The sequence below is a fragment of the Zosterops lateralis genome, assembly GCF_965231275.1.
Source record: "Zosterops lateralis genome assembly, chromosome: 2".
NCBI classification, from domain to species: Eukaryota; Metazoa; Chordata; class Aves; order Passeriformes; family Zosteropidae; genus Zosterops; species Zosterops lateralis.
The window spans coordinates 70,353,563-70,379,455 of NC_139763.1; the positions used below are offsets into that span (position 1 = coordinate 70,353,563).

At 39.8% G+C, this 25,893-nt stretch overlaps 1 protein-coding gene across 1 annotated transcript in view; it reads left to right on the forward strand.

The window, feature by feature from the left end:
• Positions 1-25,893, forward strand: part of FLT3 (fms related receptor tyrosine kinase 3) — a 43,881-nt gene that overhangs the window by 13,876 nt on the left and 4,112 nt on the right. Inside the window, exons 3-20 of the mRNA XM_083884747.1 lie at positions 990-1,192; positions 1,972-2,087; positions 4,292-4,409; positions 6,879-7,015; positions 7,584-7,723; positions 7,805-7,958; positions 11,409-11,574; positions 15,524-15,630; positions 16,837-16,948; positions 18,426-18,604; positions 19,860-19,972; positions 20,071-20,203; positions 20,293-20,397; positions 22,060-22,170; positions 24,045-24,198; positions 24,544-24,674; positions 25,057-25,181; positions 25,517-25,639. Of these exons, the coding sequence (XP_083740873.1) occupies positions 990-1,192; positions 1,972-2,087; positions 4,292-4,409; positions 6,879-7,015; positions 7,584-7,723; positions 7,805-7,958; positions 11,409-11,574; positions 15,524-15,630; positions 16,837-16,948; positions 18,426-18,604; positions 19,860-19,972; positions 20,071-20,203; positions 20,293-20,397; positions 22,060-22,170; positions 24,045-24,198; positions 24,544-24,674; positions 25,057-25,181; positions 25,517-25,639 (2,427 nt within the window). The remainder of the gene's footprint in view (positions 1-989; positions 1,193-1,971; positions 2,088-4,291; positions 4,410-6,878; positions 7,016-7,583; positions 7,724-7,804; positions 7,959-11,408; positions 11,575-15,523; positions 15,631-16,836; positions 16,949-18,425; positions 18,605-19,859; positions 19,973-20,070; positions 20,204-20,292; positions 20,398-22,059; positions 22,171-24,044; positions 24,199-24,543; positions 24,675-25,056; positions 25,182-25,516; positions 25,640-25,893) is intronic.

Sequence of the window (25,893 nt, forward strand, 5' to 3'; positions counted from 1 at the left end):
CATGTAACCAAATTATAAATCAGCAGAGACCTGCGGTTAAAATATTTCCTGAGAATTCTTGTTTCTAGGGAGTCTTATGACATCTTTTTCATTCCTGAACAAATAAATCAATAATTCAAGTAACAAATGAAGGTATAGCAGCCAAAGCTGTGCTGTCCTTGTATCTGACAAGGCAGAATATGGCTGTTATTTCTAGATACTTCTCAGGTCAAGAGAAAGGAAAATTAAGAGAGGTGTGAGAAGAATCAAACAAACAAGCAAAATGGGGATGCAATGAATTCTGTCCTTTCATAAACTTACATTGGATAAAATTCATCCAACAAAGCAATGGAGACATTTAGGGCTCCTCTTTAGATAGAGCTACTTACTTGCCACCTTTTGCTGCAGCTAATCTTAGAGACTCATCTCTTGGTGGCTTTCAGAATGACTGTGGAAGATTCTGTTTCTGCTTGCAATTCCCCTTTGGCTGTACACAGGGGTGAGGAAATGAAAAATATGACAGCATCCAGCCCAAATATTCCTTACCCAGTAAAGCCCCCAAGGAGTTGAGGAGCAGTCTAGCCAGATGATGAAGTGATAAGCAGTGAGGTGCTAAAATAAACCCAACATTCCGACCCTGCCCTTGCATCCAAGTTGCGAACAGAGAGGTTTTATTATAGTTCTGTAACTATAGGACTGTTCAGCTCTATAGTTCTTCTCCCTGTGGTTCTAAACAAAATGAAACAAAATGAAGAATAACCTGTATCACTAACTGAAATTATCATGGCTCTGGCTAAGATTGTTCTGTCTGTCTAGAAAACAGAATTGACTGATTCAACAGGAACCCTATAGAGTTTCCTCATGCAATAGAATTTAGCATATTTATTAATAGGTTGGATGGTAGAAATGAAAAAACAAGCATTCTTTAAGAATATTTGAATGCAAAAAAAAAAAAGCATAAAAAGCTAACTGCTAATAAGTACCTAACAGTCTGTCCTCCTGCATTGCAGGTTTCTAATATTTTTGAAGATCTGGGGTGTTACTTGAATTCTCAGGAAACAGAGAACATCTACCAAACAATTAAGAATGTGGAAGTCAATGTATTTGAAAATATTGAATTAAGAATAACAATGAACATTTCAAATATCATTTCATGCTTTTGGTTCTTTAAAAAGAGCAAAGCCTGTAAACTTTCTGTGGACTCAAGGAATAGGTAAGTCAGGGGATGTATTGGATCAAAGATTGTTTAAGAGATCTTTTCTTTTAGAATGCAAATTGAATGTTTTCTGTGACTGTGACTGTGTTTGATTTCATGTTATGCATTATGTTTTTCAATCTCTTAATCCTTAACTGTTGTCACCCAGCAGCTCATTACTGATTGTAATTTAGATCAACGTACATATATGAGTCTTAAAACCAAAACATTTTTTAAAAAATCTTGTTTTTTGAATTTGTATAGCATCATGCATAGGGGTCTCCAGGCCCTCTGATGTTGATGGATTTGAGCTTTGCAATGTTCATGAGGAAAAATTATGATTTTATAGTAAAAGAAACAGAGTCAGGAAGAATTGTGTGACTTTTAGGATCACAGTGCAGATCAAGAACAGCAACAGCATTCTAACTCTCACAGCCAAACCTGGGCTGGAACCCGAGACTGCATGATTGCCTCCTCATGCAAAACTTTTATAATGAGACTTTAGGTAAAGCATTTGGCTGTGGAGCTCCTGACCTGCATCAAGCTCAGGAAGGCCATCCTTCCCAATGCTCAGCATTAAGCATGTGGTACTGTGGCTGTAAGTTCCTGTGTGCTCTTTGTGTAGAAAGACACACAAAGGAAGTATTTCAGGTTGAAGGGCACTATCTAAATAATGAATACCAGTGTCTTTGAAGGGTTTTTGTAAGCACTAAAGACCTAACATTTAATTGTGTGTGCTGCATATTACCTTCTTCATATTAGCGTGACAATTACAAACTTTACTTTCTGTTTTACAGATATATTACATCTTTGGCTTTTTCCCAAATAAAAGAAGGAGAAGCTGGAAAATACACCCTCTTGGTCATGAGTAAAACTGGCAATTACACAGTGGTTGTGCCTGTTCTCATCCGAAGTAAGTATATCTACATGAAAGGGGTCATTCCATCAATAGTTCAAGGGCGGAGGCTCAAGTTCAGTCAAAGCAATGAAGCTTTCATGTGCTGCACTTCAAGCACCTTCCTAGATTAGCATAGCACTTTGAGCCGTCTTCGGAGGCTGAAGTCAAAACCACAAGCTGTGTGAGAGTCAGCTTTCTCCAGTCAATAAACCATGCAAATGAGCAAATAAAGATGTAAATGTGCAGAAGCTTTCTTCTCCCCTGTGAAAAATTCCCCTCTGTGTCAAGGACAAATTGATGGTGGCTTTTTTTTTGCGCTTTCAAGGTTCATGGGCTAGATTTGTTTGCTTTCATTTTAACCTGTTTATTGTTGGTGTTGCTAGCTGAGTTGTAATCTGGACCAGATCGGGATGTCCCTTTTATACTCTGGTCACACTTTGACCTGCTGCCACTTTTCCACTTGTGCTGCTGCTGGGTCTCTCACTTCTCTCACTGCTTTTCCTTTTACAGTTCTGTGGGTAGGAGGAAGTACACTGAGGAAAGGGGAAAGAAAAGGTCCCTGTTCTAAGTGCCAGCTTTGACTTGTTCATTGTCTTTTAAAGCAAAACTTACCACTTGTGCAGCTGCTCAACACAAGCATGCCCAAGAAGCTGAGGTTTTAGCTGCTGTTAAATGCTCATGACAGCACCTGTGAGGTAAACTTTTTGAAAGGCTCCCAGTGGGAGTGGATTTGATTTTCTCAAGGCTCACACAAGAGACATCTCTGATGCAAAGGCAACAGCTGCAACAGAGAGCCAGCTTCTGTTTGTAACTAGAGGTGTCCAAAAACATCTCCAAAAAACTCATAAAGACACATGGTGACAGGATTTTTTAACAGAAAAGAAAGATTATATTATTTTGTTTTGAAAGGGACAAACTTAAAGATAAAATTTAAAACTGCATAAAGGAATTTCAAAGGCAAAACCTCAATCCAAACAGTTAAAAGACTACCGAACCTTTCCAAGTTTAACAAGCACTATTACTTACCTTGATTTTATTAAACTGTGACTAATCAACATTTGGTTTTCCCTCTTTATTTGTTTTTAAAGTATTTATTCTGTTTAACTTTTTTTTCCTCCCTCTGGTGTCAGAAAAGTCATCTCCAATCTCTCCTTGTTTAATTTGAAAGCTTACTGCATGCCTCAATTATAATTTTAACAGCTTCATTGAGGGAACAAGGTATTAAACTTTTCATTAAGAATTGCCATCTCTATATCAATTAGGCTTTAGAGGTAAAAACTGTTACTACATGTGCAAGCAAGAATCGTTTGAAACAATGTCGGTAAAGGACTTTTCCATATCAATTGCTTGGATTGCTTTCTCTTTGCTCCTGTGAATTTAATGTCATAATTATATCTCTTACAAAATCCTTCAGGCTAGGTGTGAATCCTTCAATTTGGATGTGAATCTCTGTAGGTAAAAAAATGCCTCTTAGGCCTATCCTATAAGATATAAATGAGGAGAGAAATTACAAAGCCATGAGTATTACTTTCACCTTAGTGCATCACCTTGCCCACAATAGAAGAAGGACTGAGGAAAATGTCAGTTTTACATGTGGCAGCTGCAATTTCATTGCAAGATGGCTTAAAACTGGACTCAGTGCTTTTCATTTTGAGTCAAACCTTTAGCAGTTTTAATACCTTAAATTTTTTGTTCCTAGTCCAGGTCTGTGCGTGGGAATTGTCTAGGGATCATTTCCCTCTGGGTTACAGATGCAAGGTAGAGAAGTTTGCTGGTTATCAGAAGTCATTATCACCCCTTCTGTCTCCATCATGTGAGATCTGACTGAGCAAACCCCATTTTCAGTACAGATTTTGTAGTTTTAACAGATACTCCACCAAAGGACGGGCTTAGGATGTGATTTCAAAATCACAGGTGCTCCTGCCCAGTGAAAGGAATAGCAACCACAGCAAATTAACACCTTTTAGTATCAGTCTCAGGACTATCCCCTGGCGTATAGAGGCAGGCCTTTGGTACAGGGAAGCTGTGTATTTAGCAATCAAAGCTGAAAAGCTCATGAGACTAACCCACAACATATCTAGGGCTTAATCATTTTCTGCTCCCTCAGTGTTGAAACTCCTGAAACAAATCACAGCTCTGTATCTTTATGTACTACAAAATGAGCAAAACAGTTTCAAAATTATTTCAGCTTTCTTAAACATTTGCATGATTTTTATCAGAAAAACCAGCCAAACCCTATTTCAGGAAAGGGGAAAAATCAGATTCTATCAAGTGCATATCTGAGAGCTACCCCCAGGCCTCTGTGGAATGGATATTCTGCAAAACACCCGAAAAGAGGTATGTGTATGTTTATATGCATGTTGAAACTAAGTTTGCCATCTTCTGAAGAAAAAGAGACAAGGTGAGGAGAAATGACCTCAAGATATGCTGGGGGACGATTAGATTGTATATCAGGAAAAGTTTATTCAGTTATAGGGTTACTAAGCACTGTAACAGGCTGCCAAAGGAAGTAATTGAATCACCATCCCTGGAAGTGTTCAAAAAACATGTAATGTGGCACTTGGAGACCTGGTTTAGCTGTGAACATGGCAGAGTTCAGTTGATGGTTGGACTCAATAATCTTAGAGGTCTTCTCCAGCCTTAATGATTCTATGATTCTACACTGCTTGGTGGGCCTACTGAGCTGGGGAGATAACTGAAGAAGAGCTTTTGATTCAGAATTTTTGGAGATGGGCTCTGCTGGTTGGCACACCCACATGCTTGTTGAAAACCTACATCCACATGATCCACTTTTGGAGTGCTGCAACACATTTTTCCTAGAAATTTTGACTATTGTGCTCTTTTGGAAATTGTCAGCTCTTGGCTTTAGAAATATTATTCCAGATTCACAGTTTGATGCCACAAGAGCAAATCAAAGGCATCTTGTTTCCATCTAGCTTTTCAAATTGTTTTTAAATTTGAATCTTACAATCATAGAACACTTTGGATTGGAAAGGACCTTTAAAGCTCATCTTTAAAGTCTAAGTGCACGGCAATACACAGGTATATCTTCAATGAGATCAGGTTCCTCAGAGCCTTGACCTTGAATGTTTCCAAGCATGCCACCTCTCTGGCAACCTGTGTCAGTGTTTCTCCATCCTCATGATAAAAAATCCCATATTCCTTATGTCTAGTCTAGATTTACTTTCTTTTAGTTTGGAACTATCACCCCTTGTCCTATTGTAACAGGCCCTGCTAAAAAATTTATCCTGATCTCACTGATAAACCCTCTTTAACTACTGGGAGACAGCTGAAGGTCTTCCCAGAGCCTTCACTTCTCCAGGCAGACCAAACCCAGCTGTCTCCATCAGAGAGGTGCTCCAGCCCTCTGAACTTCTTTTGGCCTCCTCTGGACTCTCTGCAATATGGTCACATCCTTCTTACGTTGAAGGCCCCAGAACTGGATGCAATCCTCTAGGTGGGGGTCTCATGAGAGTGTAGCAGGGGGCAGAATCATCTCCCTTCACATGCTGGCCACTCTTCTATTGATGCAGCTCAGAACACAATTGTTTTTTGGGCTGCAAGTGCACATAGCTGAACCATGCCCAACTTTTCATCTGCCAGTTCTTCCAAGTCCTTCTCAACTGGGCTGCCCAAGTTCTGTTCATTCCCCAACCTGGACTGACACCAGGGATTGCCCTGACACAGGTGCAGCACCTTGTGCCTGGCTTTGTTGCACTTCATGAGTTTCCCATAGGCCCACCTCTTGGGTTTTTCCAGGTCCCCCTGGATGCCATCCCATCCCCCATGTGTGGCAAGTGTACCACACAGCTTGGTGCCATCTCTAAGCTTCCCACTGTCTATGTCATTGATGAAGATATTAGTACTGGTCCCAGTACAGAGCCCTGAGGGACATTCCTTGTCTCTGAGGGCCAGCTGGACACCAAGACATTGGCCACTACTCTCTGAATGCAACCATCCAACCAGTCTTATTCACCACACAGTCCACCCATCAAATCTGTATCTCTCCAATTTAGAGAGAAGGATCCTGGGGGGGAGCATGTCCACAGCTTTACAGAAATCCAGACAGATGGCATCTGTTGCCATTCCCTTGTCTACTGACATTGTCACTCCATCACAGAAGACCACTAGGCTGATCAGGCAGGATTGCCCTTGGTGAAGCCATGCCGACTGTTTCAAATCACATCCCTGTGCCTTAGCAGAACTTCTAGGAAGCTCTGTTCTGTGACCTTCCCAGAGGTAAGGCTGACAGGTTGGCAGTCCCCATGGTCTTCCTTTCCTTCTTTAAAATTATGAAGTGTTTCCTTTTTTCCAGTCACTGGGAGCTTCACTAGGTGCATTAGAGCCAAGAAGACAAGGGATCATGATTTTCTGAGCTAAATAATATTTCCCATTCTATTAATATATGAAGTTTATTAACAGGGCAACAATGCCATTCTCTACAGCATGGAAGTTCAGGGTCTGGATCTCATAATGGCTGCTGGATTTGCAGCACCTCCCACAACAAGGAAATCAGAGATGTGGTGTGAAAGCTCAACCTCTGATTTTGCTCTTGTCTGGGTTTGATCACGTCATTACCTGTCTAAGAACCAGTCTGAGCATATTCAGGTCATTTCAGCCCACATTTCTGCCTAGACTGTGACTTTTTTTTTCTTATCTTCACCTTTCCTAGTTCCTTTTTATTCAATGTATGAGATCCAGTTTTCCCACTATTGTTTGCATATTCTCATGGTTTGGAGATTTATCAGATTTATTTTCTTGAGGTTAACCAAATGAGTCAATGAATAATTATGCTTGTAATTGCAGTTGCCCTTATAAAAAGCATGAAGAAACTGGAGAAATAGATGGCATACAGATGGTGCAACATGAATTATTTCAAACTTACATATGGTGCTGTGCGGTTAATATCCTGGGCAGAGAATGCACCAGCCTCTTTACAATAGGTAACTTCCCTCTAAGGTTTACTTGCATGTAAGCTCAATCCTGCTGCTGAAGTTAGTTGCACTACCCATCTGAGTATGATTCCTGGTCTAAGCTACTTGTTTGTAACCACTGGAATAAAGCTAACAGTGAATATGATTGCTCTATCACATGTTTAAAACCTAATTCCAATAGCTCTTTGTGGTCTCTGTAAAAAGCTTCTTGCCTTTCTGCTTTGGCTATAGTTGTATTGACTTTTTGTTCATGCTTTTAGGACTGTGTGCATGGAAAAGCTCTCCAAAGTGTTCTCAAACATATATATTTGTATATAATTATTAACTAATATATGCACTCAGGTACCTGAGCTAAGATCTATGCTGCACTGTGCCCTAAAGGTGTCTTGTGAATCATGACAAAATTTGTTTTGACACATCTAAATCCATGAAGGTTACTAATTTCGTGATTATGGTAATTATCGTTACAATGTAAAAATTAGTATCTATACAGCATTAGCAGAAAAAATGTTGATCTAACTGAGCATTTTCCAGGCAAAGTGATGGTTGTTTCAATGTCTATGTTTTGGTTTTGTAGATTTAAATGAAAGACAAGCAGCACCTTTACCTGAACTACTCCTTAAGGTGGGGGAACCATTGCTGATCAGATGCAGAGCTGTTCACCGTAATTATAAATTCAGAATACAACTATCTTTTGAAAACAGAGAAGTTGAGCAGGTAAAAAGACAGGGCATATTTTAAAATTGGTTGTATTGGGCATTGTCAACTGATTAACTCTGAATCTCTGTTGAAAACCAGGGTAACTACTTTGAAGGATTAGAATATCAAGAAGACTCCTCAGCAATTCGGATCCAGAATGTGTTTGCTTTAGCAGCAGAAAGAAAAAACAGTGGACATTACACCTGTTCTTCTACTGCTCATCCGAATCAAACTGCCTTGATCACAGTTCTAGGTAATTCCCAGGTGTTAATTTTGTCTCTCAGTTGTTTTGTTTTGTTTTCAATGTGTCTGTTCTTGCAGGTATGCAGTGTGTGTTTATAGTTACCTTGCTAAGGAAAAAGTCTGTTTGCACTTACAAGCAATCCAGGAGAGCCAAGAGATTAATCTGAACTGAGTCATTCTGGTACCTGAATACAATTAACCTTTTCTTTATATTGTTTTACAAATAATTCCCTTTAAAAGACAGTGCTTTTAGAAGGGAAATGAAATGGTACTGTTTAGAGATGCAGTCTGTGTGATTGTTTCAATGGGTTCTCCTAGAAACACCGGCTGGGATTCATCTCATACGTTGGGGACTCTCAGCCAGCATGCCACAGAGCTGAAATTTTTAAAATGAAATTTCATTCTACTTAAGCAACATGCTGACTTGAAAGCCAGAGGTGTTGAATTAAGTTGAGGGCAACCTCAATTGCGAACTTTGTTTCTCAGATGGAAAAAATATACAAATAGGCCTAGAAATAAGGCATAAAAAGGAAATCTGTAGGTAGGACCACACTGCTGGAGTAGGTACGGGGTATAATTTAATGACTGTGTGCCTGGAGTTGGAGCCTCTAGCCCTGAAAACAAGGCTCTCTGAAGCAGTCACCATATGTTTGACCTTAGATGTAGTTGCTCTCAGGGTTTATGAGACTTAGGCTAGGAATGTTAGGAAGTGAAAATACTTACCCCAGTCTCTTCAGAAATTACTTTCCGAGTGTGATATCCTCTTTTCAGCTTCTGCCTACCAGCAGGAAGTTCTCTTGTCACTTACAATAACTGAGTACGATACCTGTGCATTTGTTCTACGCACATCTCCTTGGTAAACAGGAACATGGGGGTGAGGGTGTACTGTAGAGGTAGGGCAAGATCCTCTTTTTTATCAGTAGCTGAGCATAGGTCAGAAACAGTGTCTTCTTGATCTAGATCTGTGAACTATCAGGTGTGTGAGCATTGATGACAGTTAGAGAGAATATTTAAGTCAATACAACCTGGAAGGCTGTATTTCTGAGCAGGGTATTTTTTTCACTGCAATGCACCAACCTATATTGATTGTCTGTGCACTCCTTAGTACCCCTTTATGCCAACAAAACTTCTGAGGGTTCATTGTTTTTGCTGATGAAAAAATCTATTTGTTTAATTCCATGGTGGATTAAAGTGCATGATGTTGTCATACCAAGCCAACAGCTGTGCTTCTCTCTCCAAGGTCCTATAGGAATATCCTGTGCTTCTGATCCATCCCAGCGTTTAGCCTAATGTGTTAATGACAATCACTGTGGGTGTGAAATTATGCTAACAATGCAGATACCATTTCAACAGTGTTACAGATTTCACTCAGTTGCCCATGTCTTAGGGTAGCAGTTTCTGAAACCATCAGTGTCCCACCTTTAAACCATTACTGTGCAAGATTCACCACCTGTAGCTTCACTGGGAGTCTTCATGATGTAACTCATCCAAGAGAAAACTGATTTGGTTATCGCACAATCCATTGCCTGAGGAGCCTGGCCACCATAGCTATATGGATGGGTGTTCTTCAAATCTCTAATAATGCCTTGCAGCCAGACAGCTTTGATTTGCTCTTTGGTAATTGATACCTCACCAATTTATCCCATCTTATGTTACCATCAGGTCAGGCAGGCTGGTTAGGCCACTTCAAACCACAGCAGAGATCGTGCCAACAACTGCAGCTTGCAAGGCTCTTTGTTATTGCAGGCCTTATTGTAGTTTCCACCAGTTTTAAATAAAGAATTTTTAGCACTACACAATCTTAAGAAATATGTAAGTTATTTTACAGCACATTATATTAAAAGCAAAAAATAAAGAAATATGAGGAACACAGAGCCTTGTTCAATCTCAAGAGTTTCATCTCACCTCTTTGGCATTGCTAAGTCTAAATAGTCAAAAATACACTTAAGCCTGCCAAAATTTATAAACCAAGCAATAGTTTGCCATTTTCTTTCTCCTCCAATAAAGGAACTACATTTTTTTTCTCAATTGTTTTCCAGAGAAATGGCATACACTTCTCCAAGGTCCTTACATGCTCTCTGTAGAAAGCCTTTATTCTTGACTGGTTGTGTTATTAACAGTACATTCAGATGATATTCTGTCTGGAAGGATGAGGACCAAAAGACAAAGGCTCCATGCATAAAATTAATAAACTTTTAATATCAAAAAATAGGAATAGTTTCTTGTTTTGAAATATTGAAACGTTTGTGGTTTTTATGGGATTTTCCAGGTATTAAGTAGGCTAAGACAGATAAAGCATGCCAAGTAGAATATAGGGTTACAATCAGAAGAAAAACACTCAAACAAAGAAAACAGGTCCAGCAATATTTTTATGGCATGATTTTTCACCATGTAGCTGATTAAACCCCACCACAAGCTTTCCAGAGGTTGTACAGTCCTTGGTGATATCCAAACCAAACAGGACATGGCTCTGAGAAACCTCATCTAGCTGGACTTGCTCTGGGCAGGAGTTTGACTACATATCGCTTCCAATTTAAATGGTTCTGTGATCTTTCCAAAGCTGATCCTAACACCACTGGTGTCTTTAGGACAGCCTCCCTCTACACATGTCTGCTGTTCAGTCCCTTTGGGTAGGATTAATTTCAAGCCATGAGACATCTAGCCCTAACAATGACTTTGGTTCCTTCATCAGTCAGTGCCAAGAAACAGTACTTCCAGAAGCAGTTCAGTACATCTTTGTTATCTTCTGCTTAGGAAGGGATACATCTGAATATGCCTTTTTCATTCCACTGAGTTTATGAGAGGTCCAAACAAGTAACTTAGGTGAATCACAGAACTTTTGACATCTCCACTAGGTGAAACAAATCCCACCCTAGCAGGGCAAATACCAGCAGCACATGGTTCATGGACCTCTTCAAAACACTTTTCCATGTTGATATCGTCTTGCATTAAATAAGTTTAATTTTAATAGAGAAACACAGGAGTAGCTACAGGACTCATTTGCAAAATCTTCAGCTTATTTCAGGAAAGGAGAAAGAATATTGTCAGCATCTAATTATGATAGTAGTGCCACCTGGTTCTGTTCCTATGAAGGAAAGCCAGGAATTGCAGCTGTTAACAACTGAAATACACACCTAAACCAAACCAAATAAATAATGGCATCATTGGCCCTGTGACTCTCTAGGGTAGATTGAAGAGAAATGTCAGACTATTTTGGAAGTACTCTGGTCTGACCAAATATGCAACTTCATTAGACTCAAATCATCTGTCTGCAACTGAACACAGTAACAATATTTAATATTATTTTGAAGCATTATCGTATTTTGATTAAGAGGATGTCTTTTGTGATGTGACAGGATTTTTGCTTGTGATAACCCAAATGAAAAATATAGAGATGTTAAAATGACTTCCCTAAAGTCCAGCCTTTCTAATACATCTTTTCTTCCATTTTTTATTCCAGAAAAGGGATTTATAAATATAACTGATTCTAAAGAAGATTTTGAAATTGGTGAGGAAGAGTTTTGCTTTGAAGTTAACTTTACGGCATATCCTCCAGTTAGATGCATGTGGCTATTTTCCAAAAAAACATTTCCATGTATACAAAGTTACAATGTGGATGGACACAGGTATTTGTATATTTTGTAATAATTAAATATAATAATGCTTCCTCTTTATATCTCATTTGGATGGTTTACTGTCAATGTTTTATACTCTCTTTGTGTTTTTAAAATATGAATGGGCCACATGGTGAGACTGGGTTAACAAAGGGTGCTCAAACATAATTTTGGCTTTCAACAACAGTTCACAGATAACTTGTTGAATCACTTTATTCTCTGTTTATAATAAACTCTTTGCTAAGTTATGCATCCAGCAACCCTTTGGTTTATAAGCATTTTTCCATTCCCCTTCTCTCTAACGTAATTTCTGAGCTAGAGATCTGTTGCTGTTTTCATTCTGTATCACAAGTTCTGCATGTTCCCATTTTGTCATCCTGTTGTTGATGATGTTCCCAGTGTCTTTCAAACAGCTCAGACCAAGTCCAGGGTGCTGTAGTTCCCAGGCCTCTGCTGGGTCTGCTGGCCTGTGCCTGTGTCACAGAAACATGCTGTTCTGCTTGTTACCCAGGTCATGGATTCTTCCGCTGCTGCAGCAAAACATGTTTTCAATAAACCTGCTAGTTATCTACCTTTTCTGTTATTTCCTACAATGGACTTCTGGCATGAATCCTGTTTAAAGCTAATGTTTTCTCCATTCCCTAGACTCTCTAATTTCTTGATAACATTATCTAATTTCCTTCAGGGTTTCTTTCAGAGTAGTCCCATGGCTTTGCAGGTAGCAGCTTTTACTCACCTCAATGAAAGTAAAGCCAAGCTGCTCTTTTCAAGTTTTTACATTAAAAGTGAGTAGGCTGTTGGCAGGAGCTAATGTAACTGCTCTGATTTCTTCTCATGCTCTTAAAACCTCTGTCATCATCTGCATAAATCTGTGTCAAAGCCTTGATTACACTTTTTATGATTTCTTTCCATAATATTTTGGTACCTTTGATTTTACTCGTTCTCTTGTTATCTTTGCAATAGGCTGGCCTTTTCATTTGCATCAGATGGTGTATTTGAGTCATACCTCAGTGAAGTTCAGAGATAGCTCAGTTCAGGTTAGCAAATTGTCATCTCCTGGCAGTGGCCACAGGAACTCTGTCCCTGCTGATAAAGTGAGGGCTGTCAGCAAACTTTGATAGCGCTGGGTGGGTGTTGGTGACTAATCTGCAATGCCTGACATGGGCTTGGCAGAACTGTGCTTTGTGACAAGACTGATTTTGGAAATGAGGTCTCAGGGGACAGCCACGAGCATTTGCTCATCCTTGTCCAATAGGCACCTCCTTCCAGCTGATAACACGGAGTTGATTTGCTTTGCAGCTGATACAGACCTCTCCTCACTGCTTGCACCAGCAGGACTCAGTTTTGCTTGGATGATTGGCAGTGGGTGTAAATTCGACCCAGATAAGAATTAGGTGCTACAGACTGTGCCAACAATAATAATATTGAGGACTTTTGAAATAGTTTAGGCAGCTGTAATTAGTCAGAAAGGTGCAAGTGCTGGCCTGGGATTTATGAGTCACTTCAGAGCCATGGCAGCAAAGAAGCAGCAGTTGCTGAGTGCTGATCACCACCTGCCGGATGAGGGAAAGGCCAGCTTGTGTCCGTGGAGCCGTGTGTCCAGGCTGCCTCAGCCACAGCCATGGCCACAGCCACCAAGCACTGCTGGGGCCTGGTGGCTGCTTCAAACAGATAACTCAGTCATTTTTCTGACAGTGCTGTTGGACTAATAGGATTTTTTATGTTTATTTTGGGTAGTTATTCTTTGCATTTATTTGCATCCTGTTTATTTTATGGAAAAACAAAATAGAAGGGAAAACACGTGAATTTGGTGATTATTTCACCTGACAAGTACATTCTTTTGTACAGACATTCCTCACAATGATCCAGTTTTGGCTGAATACAAGCATTGGATAGACATATCTCACCTGAGGACAAAGAGTAGGGGTACATATTTCATTCAGTTTGAAGCATCCAGAAGCAGCAAGGGGTAGGAGGGTCAGGAGATTCTGCCCGCAAGCTGTAGCCTCGCAGATTTCAAAGTGATTTTAAAGCAGAAAGTTTTTCAAAGCAACACAAAAAAAATCATCACATATCTAAGCACATTGTGAGTCTCACTTTTCATATTCTGGCTGATTTCTGTGTAATCCTGTCTCCCAGCACTTCTACTTTTTTTCCTTTCATGTCCTTTTTCATTTCCTATTTTTATTTTTCTTAATTTCTGCCAGTTTCTTGTAAAGTTATTCTTTCAGATTAAAGATCATATTAAATTTTAATAATTAGCTCTGTAGTTTTCTTTAGTTTTTCATTTCAAAACCCAGTGATCCATCTCTCCTGTCACTACACTTACAACATATTTTCAGACATTCCCTCTGAATTGCCATTTTCTATTTGTTTTTGTGGGCTCTCAGCTTCAACATACTGCTAATTTTCACTTCCCCCCTAAGAGCTAATGACTTCATACACAAAATGTCCTCTGTTAAATTTATAATACTCAGCTCACATCCTCTTATTTTTTCAGGTATCAAAGATAGTGTTTTAATTTTTTTTTCTGATAATTTCATTATGATATAATCCTTCCAACCTGGGATTTCAAAAGCAACTAATTATTTTTGGCTTGGTCCTTTTTTTCCCTGTCTTCAGTATCTTTTTTGAGGCAGTTTAAAAGGATTCTGACTTTAAAAAACCCATGAGTTCAGAGACATCATAAGGGCCATTTCAGATTAAGACATTCAAAAGTCAATAACTATATGAAAGGTTGGCCTTAGTCAAAGGACATAATTGCCAGTGGCTTCAAGGCGAGTTTTCCTGGTTTAGAATTTCAAGGTGATACTTGGTGCCTTTGTATGTATCTTGCTTAAGGAGAAATACTCCAATTTTAGTTCTCTAGATTGTTCTCATTACTGCTTTCTCCTATTTTGCGTATTACTGATATGGGCTGTCTGGGTTTTTTCCTTCTCTCTTCAAATTCTCTGATGTTCCTGCTTGCCTTTTTCAGTAAAACAGAGTTGGCGACCTACAACATGGTTACCACTGAGTTGTCAGCAAAAACATCTATCTCCAAATTATCAGCAACTACACCTAAGAGAGATTTTCTTAGGTTGTTCTTCTAATGCTGATGAACTGCATTATCTGCTATTCAAAAACTGTCCTGACAACAGTAACCTAGTTCAAAACACAGAAATAGGATACCATGACTGTAAAATGGCATATTCCCTTCTCCCTGCCTCATCCCATGTCCCATACACCAGTGACTCAACAGGATAGTCAGGAGTGAATCTTTAAGTCTCTGCAGCTCTCCATGTTAGTTTCTGCCCAGAGAGTGTTTAGAGCCACTCCTGGCCATCTCCATTGCAGGGGACAAGCTGTCTCTTGCATGGTTTGGGTCTTGGTTTTCTGCCATCCACTGGCTCAAAGACCATAGGGATTAGTAGAAGGCTGGTCTTCATCCTGCGGAACTACCTTGAGGGTTGGTGCTTCATCTCATTGACAATGAACTTAGGATGATGATCCCATTCCTGAGTCTATGTGAGATCTTTCCATTTGGAGATGTTTGTCCCTTATGCTCCTCTATGTCATTGTTGTTTCATAACACAATCTATCACATCAGCAAGAAACTCTCATCAAAGTTCCTTGGAGAGAAGAAAGTTTGATCCTTTGCTGGTCTTAGCAGATGTGCCTGGGTGTGTCTTGTCTTCCAATGAATTAGTAACAAAATCACAGCTTAACAGCCTGCGTGCACTCCAGGAACAGTGAGATAAAAAAAATGAAGAATTAAATCAATACTGCAGGGAAAAAAATCCCTTCTCACCAGCACAGTTAGATTCTGGGATTTATAGTATCTAAGCAAAAATAATTTTCTTTGTATTCTTCATGAGAAGATGCAGAATTGCTTCAAAGCTATAAATGAGTCTTGACTGCATTTGAAATATTTTTCAAGTCAATGTTTTGTTCTTTTCCCTTTTTTGACTTTGTTCCACAGCATTTCATCAAAGTTCTGCAACCATCAGCACCAGTCTGGGATATATGTATTTTATGCTGAAAATGATGATACAGTTGTAACAAAAAATTTCACTCTGTATGTGAGACGTAAGTAACAAAACTATTGCTGAAAATTTGGCAAAGTCTGGGATTTTGACACTGGTATAAATGGAGTTATTACAGTTTTCTTTAATGCTTTAATTCCCTATTTCATTTCCATAGATTTATTATTAAAAATGGAGGATCAAAAGGCAAAAATAGGATTCTCTTCACACTGCATCACACTGCTGAAATCCAGGCACTGGGTCAGAGAAAGACACTGGATGCTCGTGGGTTGTTCTTGTGTGAGTTAGGGATGGACAACAGACAAAGGAGGAGAAAGTTATTATTATTTTTTTTCTTCCCTTTAGTCTATCATAAATAGAATATGAGGAATCAGTTGCATACTGAGAAAATTAATGCTTCTTAATAAAATTACAAGCCTAGGAACTCAGTAAAATACAGTAACTCCATTCTATCTCTACAAAGCTGGAACATATGTGGCTGCTGCAGAAACCACATGAGATATAGAGTTGGTAGGAAACCCTCATCCCCATTAGGAATTAGCTTTCTATGCCATGTTTATGATTTTATTTTCCCTGATGGCATTTATGAGTTAATGTAGTTAGTGTGGAGACCCTGTGGCATGTAACTTGTATGTTTGAGCTGCAGTGCCTCATACACCCCTGCCCACAATTCACACACATGCACAGTCTTGACCAGTGGTCTCAGATATCTCAGTTCTGCCACAGGACTGCAGCATGTCTCCCTTGCTCCAGGTCTGGGGACTTTATTTGTGATATATTATTTATACAAGGATCTTCTGTGCACATTTTGTATGCATTGGACATGCAGAACCTCAGTACCAGGGCCAGCTGCTTAGTCAAAGTCAGAAAAGTAGAAGTCAAGACTTCTAATTTTGGCTCTGCCATTGTTTTGGTCTGACTGTGCCCATACAGAGAAGTGTCTGCTCCCCTTGCCTTGCCACCCTGCCATCCACAAAACCAAGGAAGGTTACACCCAGCTCTCACTGTGACATGCAGTTTTTTATTTTGAAAACAGAAGCAGACCTTGGTCTCAGCAGATATAGATAGCATTGCCACATAAGTGTACAGGGTTTTGTCACTTGAAGTGGTGACAGAAATTGTCTTACAGAATCATGGAATTGATTAGGCTAAAAAAGATCTTTGAGATCACAGAAGCCAACCATTAACCCAGCATTCCCAAAATAGACCACTAAGCCAAGTCTTTAAGCTGTGCGTTGTCTTATTGCAGGAAAGCCTGAAATTAGGATGCAGCCATTGTTCAAGCAGATCTCATGTGTTGCTGAAGGTTACCCTGCCTCATCCTGGGTGTGGAGGAACTGTCTTGAACTGAACTCATCCAAGTAAATAACTTTCTTTCTTTTTACTCATTGCAAAGATTATCTGAGCTATTCTTGATTAAATGAAGACCAGCCTGTAATAAACGAAATGTACAATGCACACTTAACTGGTTGCCCTACTCCAGGGGATCACCAAAATTAGGGGAAGTTTTCCTAGTTTTTTATTGCCATCAAATGAAGCCTATGAAGATGTATACCTCGGGCTCTTTACACCAAAATAGACCCCACTGGGTTTATATCAACAGTTAGGTGATAACAAAGTCCAATCTAAGTTTTTCTCTTAGCCTATCAAAGTTATAGGGATTCAGGGAATGCATTGGTTAGTACAGGCTTGATTATCTGGTTAAGCTTTTGTTAAAAGACCTGCTATGGTGACCTGTTACCAAAACCACTAAAGACAGTGAGAGTGTTCCAGTAAAGTTAGTGAGAGTATTTCCAGTAAAGTTAGTGTCTCCATTTCCTCTATTTATTAAGGGCAATGAGTCAGGCTCTAAAATTTAAAAAAATGTTGGAACAGCTTTGACCTGGTTTGTGAACTCGGCAGTTTTTATTTTACATATGCCAAGAAACTAATAATCCCATGGTACAGAAGAATATTAAGTCAAATTTTCCTTTTGTAAGACTGTGGATAAACTATAAAGTATTTCTTTTAGCTAGACATAAAAAAATACCCAGACAATTTTCTTATCCATACCTCTTAAAAGGCTTCCTTATATCAATCTGTTTGTGCAGAAATGGAGGTGGAAAAAAACCCATGCAGCTAGTGGGTTTAAAATACTCCTTAAATCTTATTTCTGGAATAAAAATGCTGTGACATATCTTTTCTGAGGAACTTCCAAATGTAGAAGCTAGTGCTATGAGTAGAGCTGAATAAATTTAATTTATTTCTTATCTCCTCATTTATTTATGTGAAGAGTAAATTAGACAGTAAGTTGATGAATGATAGAAAAGCTAGAAGCCAAAATTATCTATGTGAACCTCCTTTCCCTCAAGTGTTAAGTTTCCTCTCTCTACATATCAGGCCTTAAATAAGTCATTAATTGTCTCCATCTGGATGGACGGAGGTTCTCCATCATGAACGAGAGAAACTTCATGGGTGAAATGACATACCTTCAGGGAAAGGAGTTAGAACTTTTACTCTAGGTTCATATAGCATTTATAGTTTTAGCAGTGGCTCATTTGCAGCTACTTAATGGTTTGAATGTTTGAGGCAAATATGAAACCAGTGGGAATAGATGAGGTACGGGGGAGTTGTGTCAGTTGTGAAATCAATGGAGGTTCCAGAGTTCAGGGGGTGCAAGTACCCTGCCAAGGCAGTGGTGGAGAGTGGGAGAAATCTCACTATCACTGACAAAACCCAAGCCCCTTCCCTTCTCCTCTTCCAACACAGATAAAAGATATGTTTTGAAACTTCCCACCTTCTCCCCTGGCAAATGTCACTGTGAGCTAAAAATCAAAACTGGTCTTCTTCCTTTTTCAGCTGCACAGAGGAAATCACAGAGGGGATTCAGAACTTCTTGCCAGAGAGGAGATCCCTGGGGTCGTGGATTTCAAGCAGTACTTTATATGTAAAAGAGACAGCAACAACCTTCTCAGTGGAGTGCTGTGCAAACAATTCAGCTGGTTCAGCCTGTGAGAAGAGTTTCATTAACCTGTCAGGTACCAAAAGCCAGCGTTTTAGCACAGGTTTTCTCTACTAAAGCTGGCATGGTAGAACATTCAATACTTTTTATCGGGCTAAATGGCTGACCATGCAATGCCATTGCAGGTAAAGCACAAGCTCTGTACGTACACGGTATCAGAAATGGTGGGTGAATGGGAGACAGAATTCTCTTTTCTCTCAGCCCAAAGCAGAGGCCTTCCTCATTAAAATAAACAGAAACAAATAGGAAGTGCAGGATGGAGCCATGGCAATGTTTGAGGCTGATTTCTTATTTTACCTTGGTCATCCCTACATGAAATCTGAAAGAATCATCTTTGGCAAGAGCTAAAGGCACTTTGGTAGCTGGTGGCATGTGCTTTCTCTTGCTACTTTCCTGTAGGTCCTTGTGATGCTGCTAGAAATACCCATGGGAGCTCTCCTCACCCCATGGAGGTCACTGCACACCCAAACAAGATCATGGCTGAGCCAACAGCTCCACTGAAGGGTCAATCCCTGCCTGGAAAGCAGGAGTACTTGGAAAGAGACCACCTTAAACTGCTGTAGGCAGGTGACAGAAGGTTAAGTCCTGGTTAAGTAGTCTCTCTTCTTGTCGAGGGAATGACAGATTATTTTCTCATTGAACCAGAAAGTCAGTAAGATTATTTGTGCTTTGTACTTGTAACACCATATCTATTCCATACAGAAAAATATTTCAGTTAAAGGGAGCATGCTGTTGCACCAGGAATTGTTTTGAAACAGCCAGGTATTTGCAATACAGGGATTTCCTTTGTCATAATAAACAAGCAGTTTGATGCTTTTGACTACAGTGGACAGAAGCTGTGACCACTGCCAAAGTTTGAGCATTCATGTTGAAATTAGAATTAAAAGTAATAATAATACTTATGCTTTTAGAAACAACCAAAATATGAGGGTAGGTCTCATGTTTGCATGCTCATCTACCAATCAACACCTTATTCCTGTTTATGCTCACAATGTTAAATCCAAGGATCACAGCAACACCTCTGTGCACTTAGGTTTATGAACAGATTTAGCATTTTTTTAAATAAATATGAAAACAGATGTCAGAATTACCCAGAACTTAATGCCTACTGCCCATCTTGCTTTGCATGTGGCTGCATCTCGCTCCCCATGCAGAGGAGGCTTGGGTGTGAGAGGGCTGCAGGCTGCCAGAACTGACCATGGCTTCTCCTTGCATTTTTAGCTGTACGTGAAACCTCTGTTTCAGTGGGTAGTAATATGTGTCTTTTAAAGTTGCAGGAGCTGTTTCTTCCCCCCTGGACAATGCTGCATTCTATGCCGCTGTTGGATTTTTTATCCTCTTGATCGCTTTTGTGTTTCTATTCATTTTTCTTAAATACAAAAAGGTAAAAGCAAACATAAATATCTGACCATCCTTCTTTTGTTCCTACTAGGCTGTTTCTCCTCTCAGGCTTATTTCATTGTGTGTTTTTTTCTTCCAAAGCAATTCAAATATGAAAGCCAGTGGAGAATGATACAGATGATAGGGCCATCAGATAATGAATACATCTACATCGACTTCAGAGAATTTGAATATGATATAAAATGGGAATTTCCCAGGGAAAATCTGGAATTTGGTGAGCAATCCATAAGGTAAATCCCAATACTGGAGCAGTAGTCTGTGCTGTACCAGCAGCAAATAATATTGGCATTTTGTGTCTTGTAGGACAGGTCCTTGGTTCTGGGGCCTTTGGGAAAGTAGTGAATGCAACAGCTTATGGAATTAACAATGCAGGAGATTCAGTCCAGGTTGCAGTCAAAATGCTAAAAGGTATGACAAACTCTGGTGCCTCCAACAAGCAGTGATGTATTCTACTATTTCCAAAGTAGAAGAGGCATTAGAAATCTCCCTTATATAGATGTACACCTTGTATGTGTTACACCTCATATGGGTGTAACTAACTTTCAGCAGTTACGTCTCACAAATGCTTGGCTTCAAAATCCTTTCAAAATGCTTTCAGAACCCTGTTTCAGTCTGGAAAGGTATTGCTGAAGTGCCCTCATCACATAGCAAGTTGCACACACACTACAGGAGGTCTGTGTTGTGTGGGGAAGTATGGAACCTCTAAAGAGGAGAAATGCAAATCCCCACTGCAGATTAGCCTACTGCTTATATTGGTGACTATGACGTCTGATGTAAGGCCCCTTTCTCTTGTTGTGCTGTCCAGCTGTGGCAGGCCCTTTGCCTGCTGTGTCTGAGCAGGCTCATTTCCAAAACTTTCAGCACAATTTCCTGTAGTTTTGGGTTTTTTTTCTTTTGATGATGACACAAAACAGTTTCTTTCCATCCCTCCTTATGAATAAGGCTACTAAACCTCAAATACTCCTTTCTGTTATGGTCTGGCCTCTCTCCGAGTTGCCTTGACTCCTCATAAAAGCAGTGACCAGGAGCAAGCCTCCCTGGCAGCAAGCAGAGGAGGGCTGCCTCACTGTGTCCCAACTAATCACAACCCTGTTCACAGAATGTTGGAGTAGTTTCCACTGGAAAAGATCTCTAGGATCACTGAGTCCCACTGTTAGTCGTCACTGTCAAGTCCACCTCTACACCATGTCCCTCAGTGACACATCCACAAGTCTTTTAAACATATTCAGGGATGGTCACTCAAACACTTCCGTGGGCAGCCTGTTCCAGTGCTTGACAACCCTTTGCTTGACATTTTCAGAATAGCCAATCTAATCCTCCCCTGGCACAAACTGAAGTTCTTTCCTCTCATCCTTTGACTTATTACTAGGGAAAAGAGACTGGTATCCACCTCACCCAGCTTTTGATATATATCGGAATAATCTTCATGCTGATACCAACATCCTGCCCACCTGTGTGCCCACACAGCCCCTTCCTGCTGGCACTGCCATTCAGGTTTTCATCCCCCATTTCCACACATGCATCAGTTTTATGCTTCCTTGGTCCACTCCTTTGTGGTTGTCTTTGTGGAAGCTCAACTTGATCATTTTGGTTCACATTCCCAATTCACTGAAATGGTGGGCACCAAACATTCACTGGAAAACGAGACTAAAGCTATTACTGAAGCACAGTGTGGCCTTCTCAGGTGTTGGATTGCAGCTGGTTGTGTGCCATATGGCTGCCATTTTTTTCTCTTAACATTTCTCTGCAACAAGCTTGACTGCCATTTTTTCTGTTCTTTGGAACACTTTAATATATTACTGTCATTCCTTGCCAGCCCAAGAATGACAAATGTTGACATTTAATGACTGCTTTCCCAAGCTTTCAAATGATCCACACTCACACACAGATTTAGATTCCACCTTTGACTGAATCTTTTTATACTTTGGAAAGGCTTTTTTAGGATGTTCCCAAATGTACTGTCAGTCCAATGAATTTGAAATGAAGATTCGCATGTGACGAAGCATCACAACCATTTAAATTTTCATTTCTTTGCTGGAGCTTGCCACATCTGTGTTATTACTTTTACAGAAAAACCTGATGCTTCAGAAAAAGATGCTCTAATGTCTGAGCTGAAAATGATGACTCACATTGGGAGCCATGAAAATATTGTGAACCTACTAGGAGCTTGTACTGTATCAGGTAAATTGAAATTGCGGAAAAGTTCCAGTTAAAACCACCAGAACAATGAAGATTAATTTTACTGTTCTGCACTGGCCCAAAATAAGATGAAGATGAACTGAAAGCAAATTTAAGGCCATGCATGAGTACAGAAAAGGGTAGTTTCTGATTATACTGGCAGGAAGTGATATAACAGTCCCTCTGTAGAATAGGATTTCCTGTTAGGGTAGTGATGGCACTGGTATGAACCAGTTTATTAAGTGAAAAGGAAAACTTATCTGGTGTCAGGGACTTTTGTATAATAATGATTATGTTCACATAGGAAATTATAGATTTTTTTTTTTAAATTAATGTGGCTCACCAATGGATGGACAAAAAGCTGAAAGATAGACAAGGAAACAAAAGAAAATGAAAAATAACAGGGGTAGGAGGGATACAAAAAAAAAGAAATGAGATAAATAAATAATGGAAAGAGGGACAACCTTTTTAAAGGACCAAATCTAAAAACAAAACTGAAGAATGAAAAAAATAAGCAAAAGTGGGCTAAGATGAAAGTAGCAAGATTTTATTACTGAATAATTATTGTGCAACTCGCATCATCACTGAGGTAATTTACACAGCTTTTCTTGTCCCAAGAACTGCTTCTCTGGCCAGTCCAATGGTGAACAAGAGTGGGTAAAGAGAGGCTAAAGAACAGATCAGCTTAGGGAAATGCCAGGATTTCACCCAGTGTAGGTCTGTATCATGAACTGTAACACCTGATGCCGAAAAGCTTGACGGATTTTCCATCAGAGTCACTTATTTAGTCAGAAAGACCAAGCAGAACAGTTAACTTTTGTTTCCTTAGTTTACATCAGCAATACTGTCAGGCACAGACCTGTGAGAGGTAAGAGGACAGCAGAGAAATAGATTGTTCTTTGTGGCTTTAGCTGATTTAAAACTATACAGACTGCCACTGCCTTCTGGAACAGTGGGCAGGATGTGATGGTGTAGGCAGGAGAGCTGCAGGGAATACCTGCTTAGTCTGGTAGGGTAGGGCAGGAACACTTACAGCCTTATCCAAGTGCCATTTTCAGAAGCACTTACCTGGTTCTCAAGACTTTCTCATCCATCCTCTGAGAGACTTTACAGCTTTTTCTAGCATGCCCTGCCTTGCTTGACAGTGGCCTTCTGACAAATGTCCACAGATTCATGGTCAGTCTTTCTGGGTCAGAAGTGGTGGTGGCAGTGTGAGGTTTTTCAGGGTGATGTGTGACCACTCTGAGCTCCTGCTGGCTGGTTGTGGTTTTTATCCAAGCCTGTCTGGGTCAGGAATTGGATGTATTTTTCCTTTCTTGAGAAAGTGGCCTGACCAGTGCTCTATTCAGACACCTCCCCTTTCAAGGGGTATCCCTTGTTTAGGTCCCCTCAGCAAGTACGCTTGGGTTTCAGGAAAAAAAAAAAATAGGGATATTTCCAGAGCATGAAGTTTGCACAGATAGATTGAAGGATTTATGTCAAATGATACAAATTCACACCATCCAGATAATTATCAGGGGTCATCTTTTCTTTGAACTCTGAATGGTTTAGTATATTTAGAAAAAATTTTGCGTCTTTATAGCCTGTACTGTCCTCTCCATTGCCATTGGGATGGGCAAGGATTTTTGTGTTTCTGTAGGGATTTGCAATACAGTTTGAGAGATGCACCACAAGGATGAAGTTACACAGACTTTCCAAGGGACATTGTAGTCAGTAAACAAGTTCTCATCACATGCCCATCAGTACAGCTTATCTACCTGGGAATGGAAGATGCTTGGGATGTTTTAATACAGATTAATCCTGAGAGAAAATGAAGCAGCATTGATGGGGAGGGTGATATAAATAGCAGCAGGCATTTACATTTCCAACTATTTCAGGACCAATCTACTTGATATTTGAATACTGTTGCTATGGTGACCTTCTGAACTACTTAAGGAGCAAGAGAGAAAAGTTTCACTGGACACTGACAGATATTTTTAAACAGCAAAACTTCAGCTTTTACCACAATATCCATCAGGACCAAAACTCTAGGTAAAGAATTTAGTAACAGTTTGATACTTTTAAAAACTGCTATTGTCTTTTAAGCTGCATTCTCACCTGTGCTGTACACTGGTGAAATTATTGAATTCCTGAGAATGTGCCTTCACATGCTTTAATAAGCAATGCCTTGGGAGGAACTGAGATTTGATACTCCTAATCAAGATTGCAGAAGACAGACAATCTTTTGTTTCTCTTACCAGTTTTGAGAAGAGTCATGTCTGTGTCCAACTTTTGGGTAGCAGTAACTGTTCATGTTTTTCACTGCAAAAGAGTTTGTATGTAGAATATTATGTGATACACTGTGTGAAACTTTTGACAATGTGTCGCCTGCTCCAGGACAGGGACTCAACTGAAGTACAGTGTGAACACAAATCTCTGCAGAGAGGATGAGCTTGAAACCACACAAGGAAGTCAAAACATAAACATGACACTGGGATCAAATGGGATTGTGCTGTTTTCGGAGGAAGGTAAGAGATTAATTGGTTACATTTTCAGTAATGCTGTTATTATTGTATTTATTGTGTTATTGATGTGACTAGACTAGATTCCATGACAAAAGAGGCCTCTTTCAATCATACGTTTCTCTTCAGTCCTGGCAGGAATTTTGCTGGAGGAGGATTCAGCAATACTTAAGATCAGAGGCTTATGTTTCTGATCAAGCTATACATAGTATTTGAGTATGAAAATACTCGTCTTTATTTTGTATCTGAGTGAAGGATAAAAAAGATGGACACTCCTTGTGATGCTTTTCTTGGTAGGAGCATGTGAAAATCCTTACAACAGTCAATGGAATTAATCAGAGAGTGAGGAAGTCCATGGAAAACTCAAACTTTTGATTATTTTGTACAGATAAAATTAAGGATGCAAGCACAGAGGTGGATGAAGAAGAGGATTTTAATGTGCTCACTTTTGAAGACCTTCTTTGCTTCTCTTACCAAGTTGCCAAAGGAATGGAATTTCTTGAGTCCAAATCGGTATGGTGAAGGGTAGCAAATTTTTCAGATAGAAAAGATGCTAAAAATAGGTCACTTTATAAAAGGCAGGTTGGAGAACAGAGCCACTCAGTGGCAAGCTTGAATTATACCTCCTTATCCAGCTTAACAGCAAAGACTGGGTTGCGGGTTTAGGCAGCACCCTGAGCAGGAAGCAACTGCAAGGCACATTTGTGCCTGCTCTGGCCCTGTCTCCTTGCCACCAGCAGCCAGGGAGTGTCCACCTTGGCAGGGGAAGGAGGTGCCAGCTCAGAGAGCAGGGAATTGTCCACCTCTGATACCAAATGTGGAGCATTAATCCTTCCTTTCCTTCTAAGTGCATTCATAGAGACCTCGCTGCCAGGAACATACTGGTGACCCATGGGAAAGTGGTGAAAATATGTGACTTTGGCCTTGCCAGAGATGTAATGAATGACTCCAACTACATCATCAGGGGCAATGTAAGTTCATGAGGGCTCTCTGGTTTTCATACCATTGTAAGAATTATAAGGAACTAAGAAAGAAAAGGTTAAAAATTTTTAATTCCTTGTTAGCTTTGTGCAGATCTGTATGGGCAATGCAGAAATCTCAGTTTTTCCTGCCCTGGGAAAAAGTAATTTTTAGATTATAATTAAATTAATCAAGGTGGTTGTGTAAATGAGATGGTACCCATGCTCTTTCTAAAGCACCCGTTGATGGAAGAACTGAGACTTGT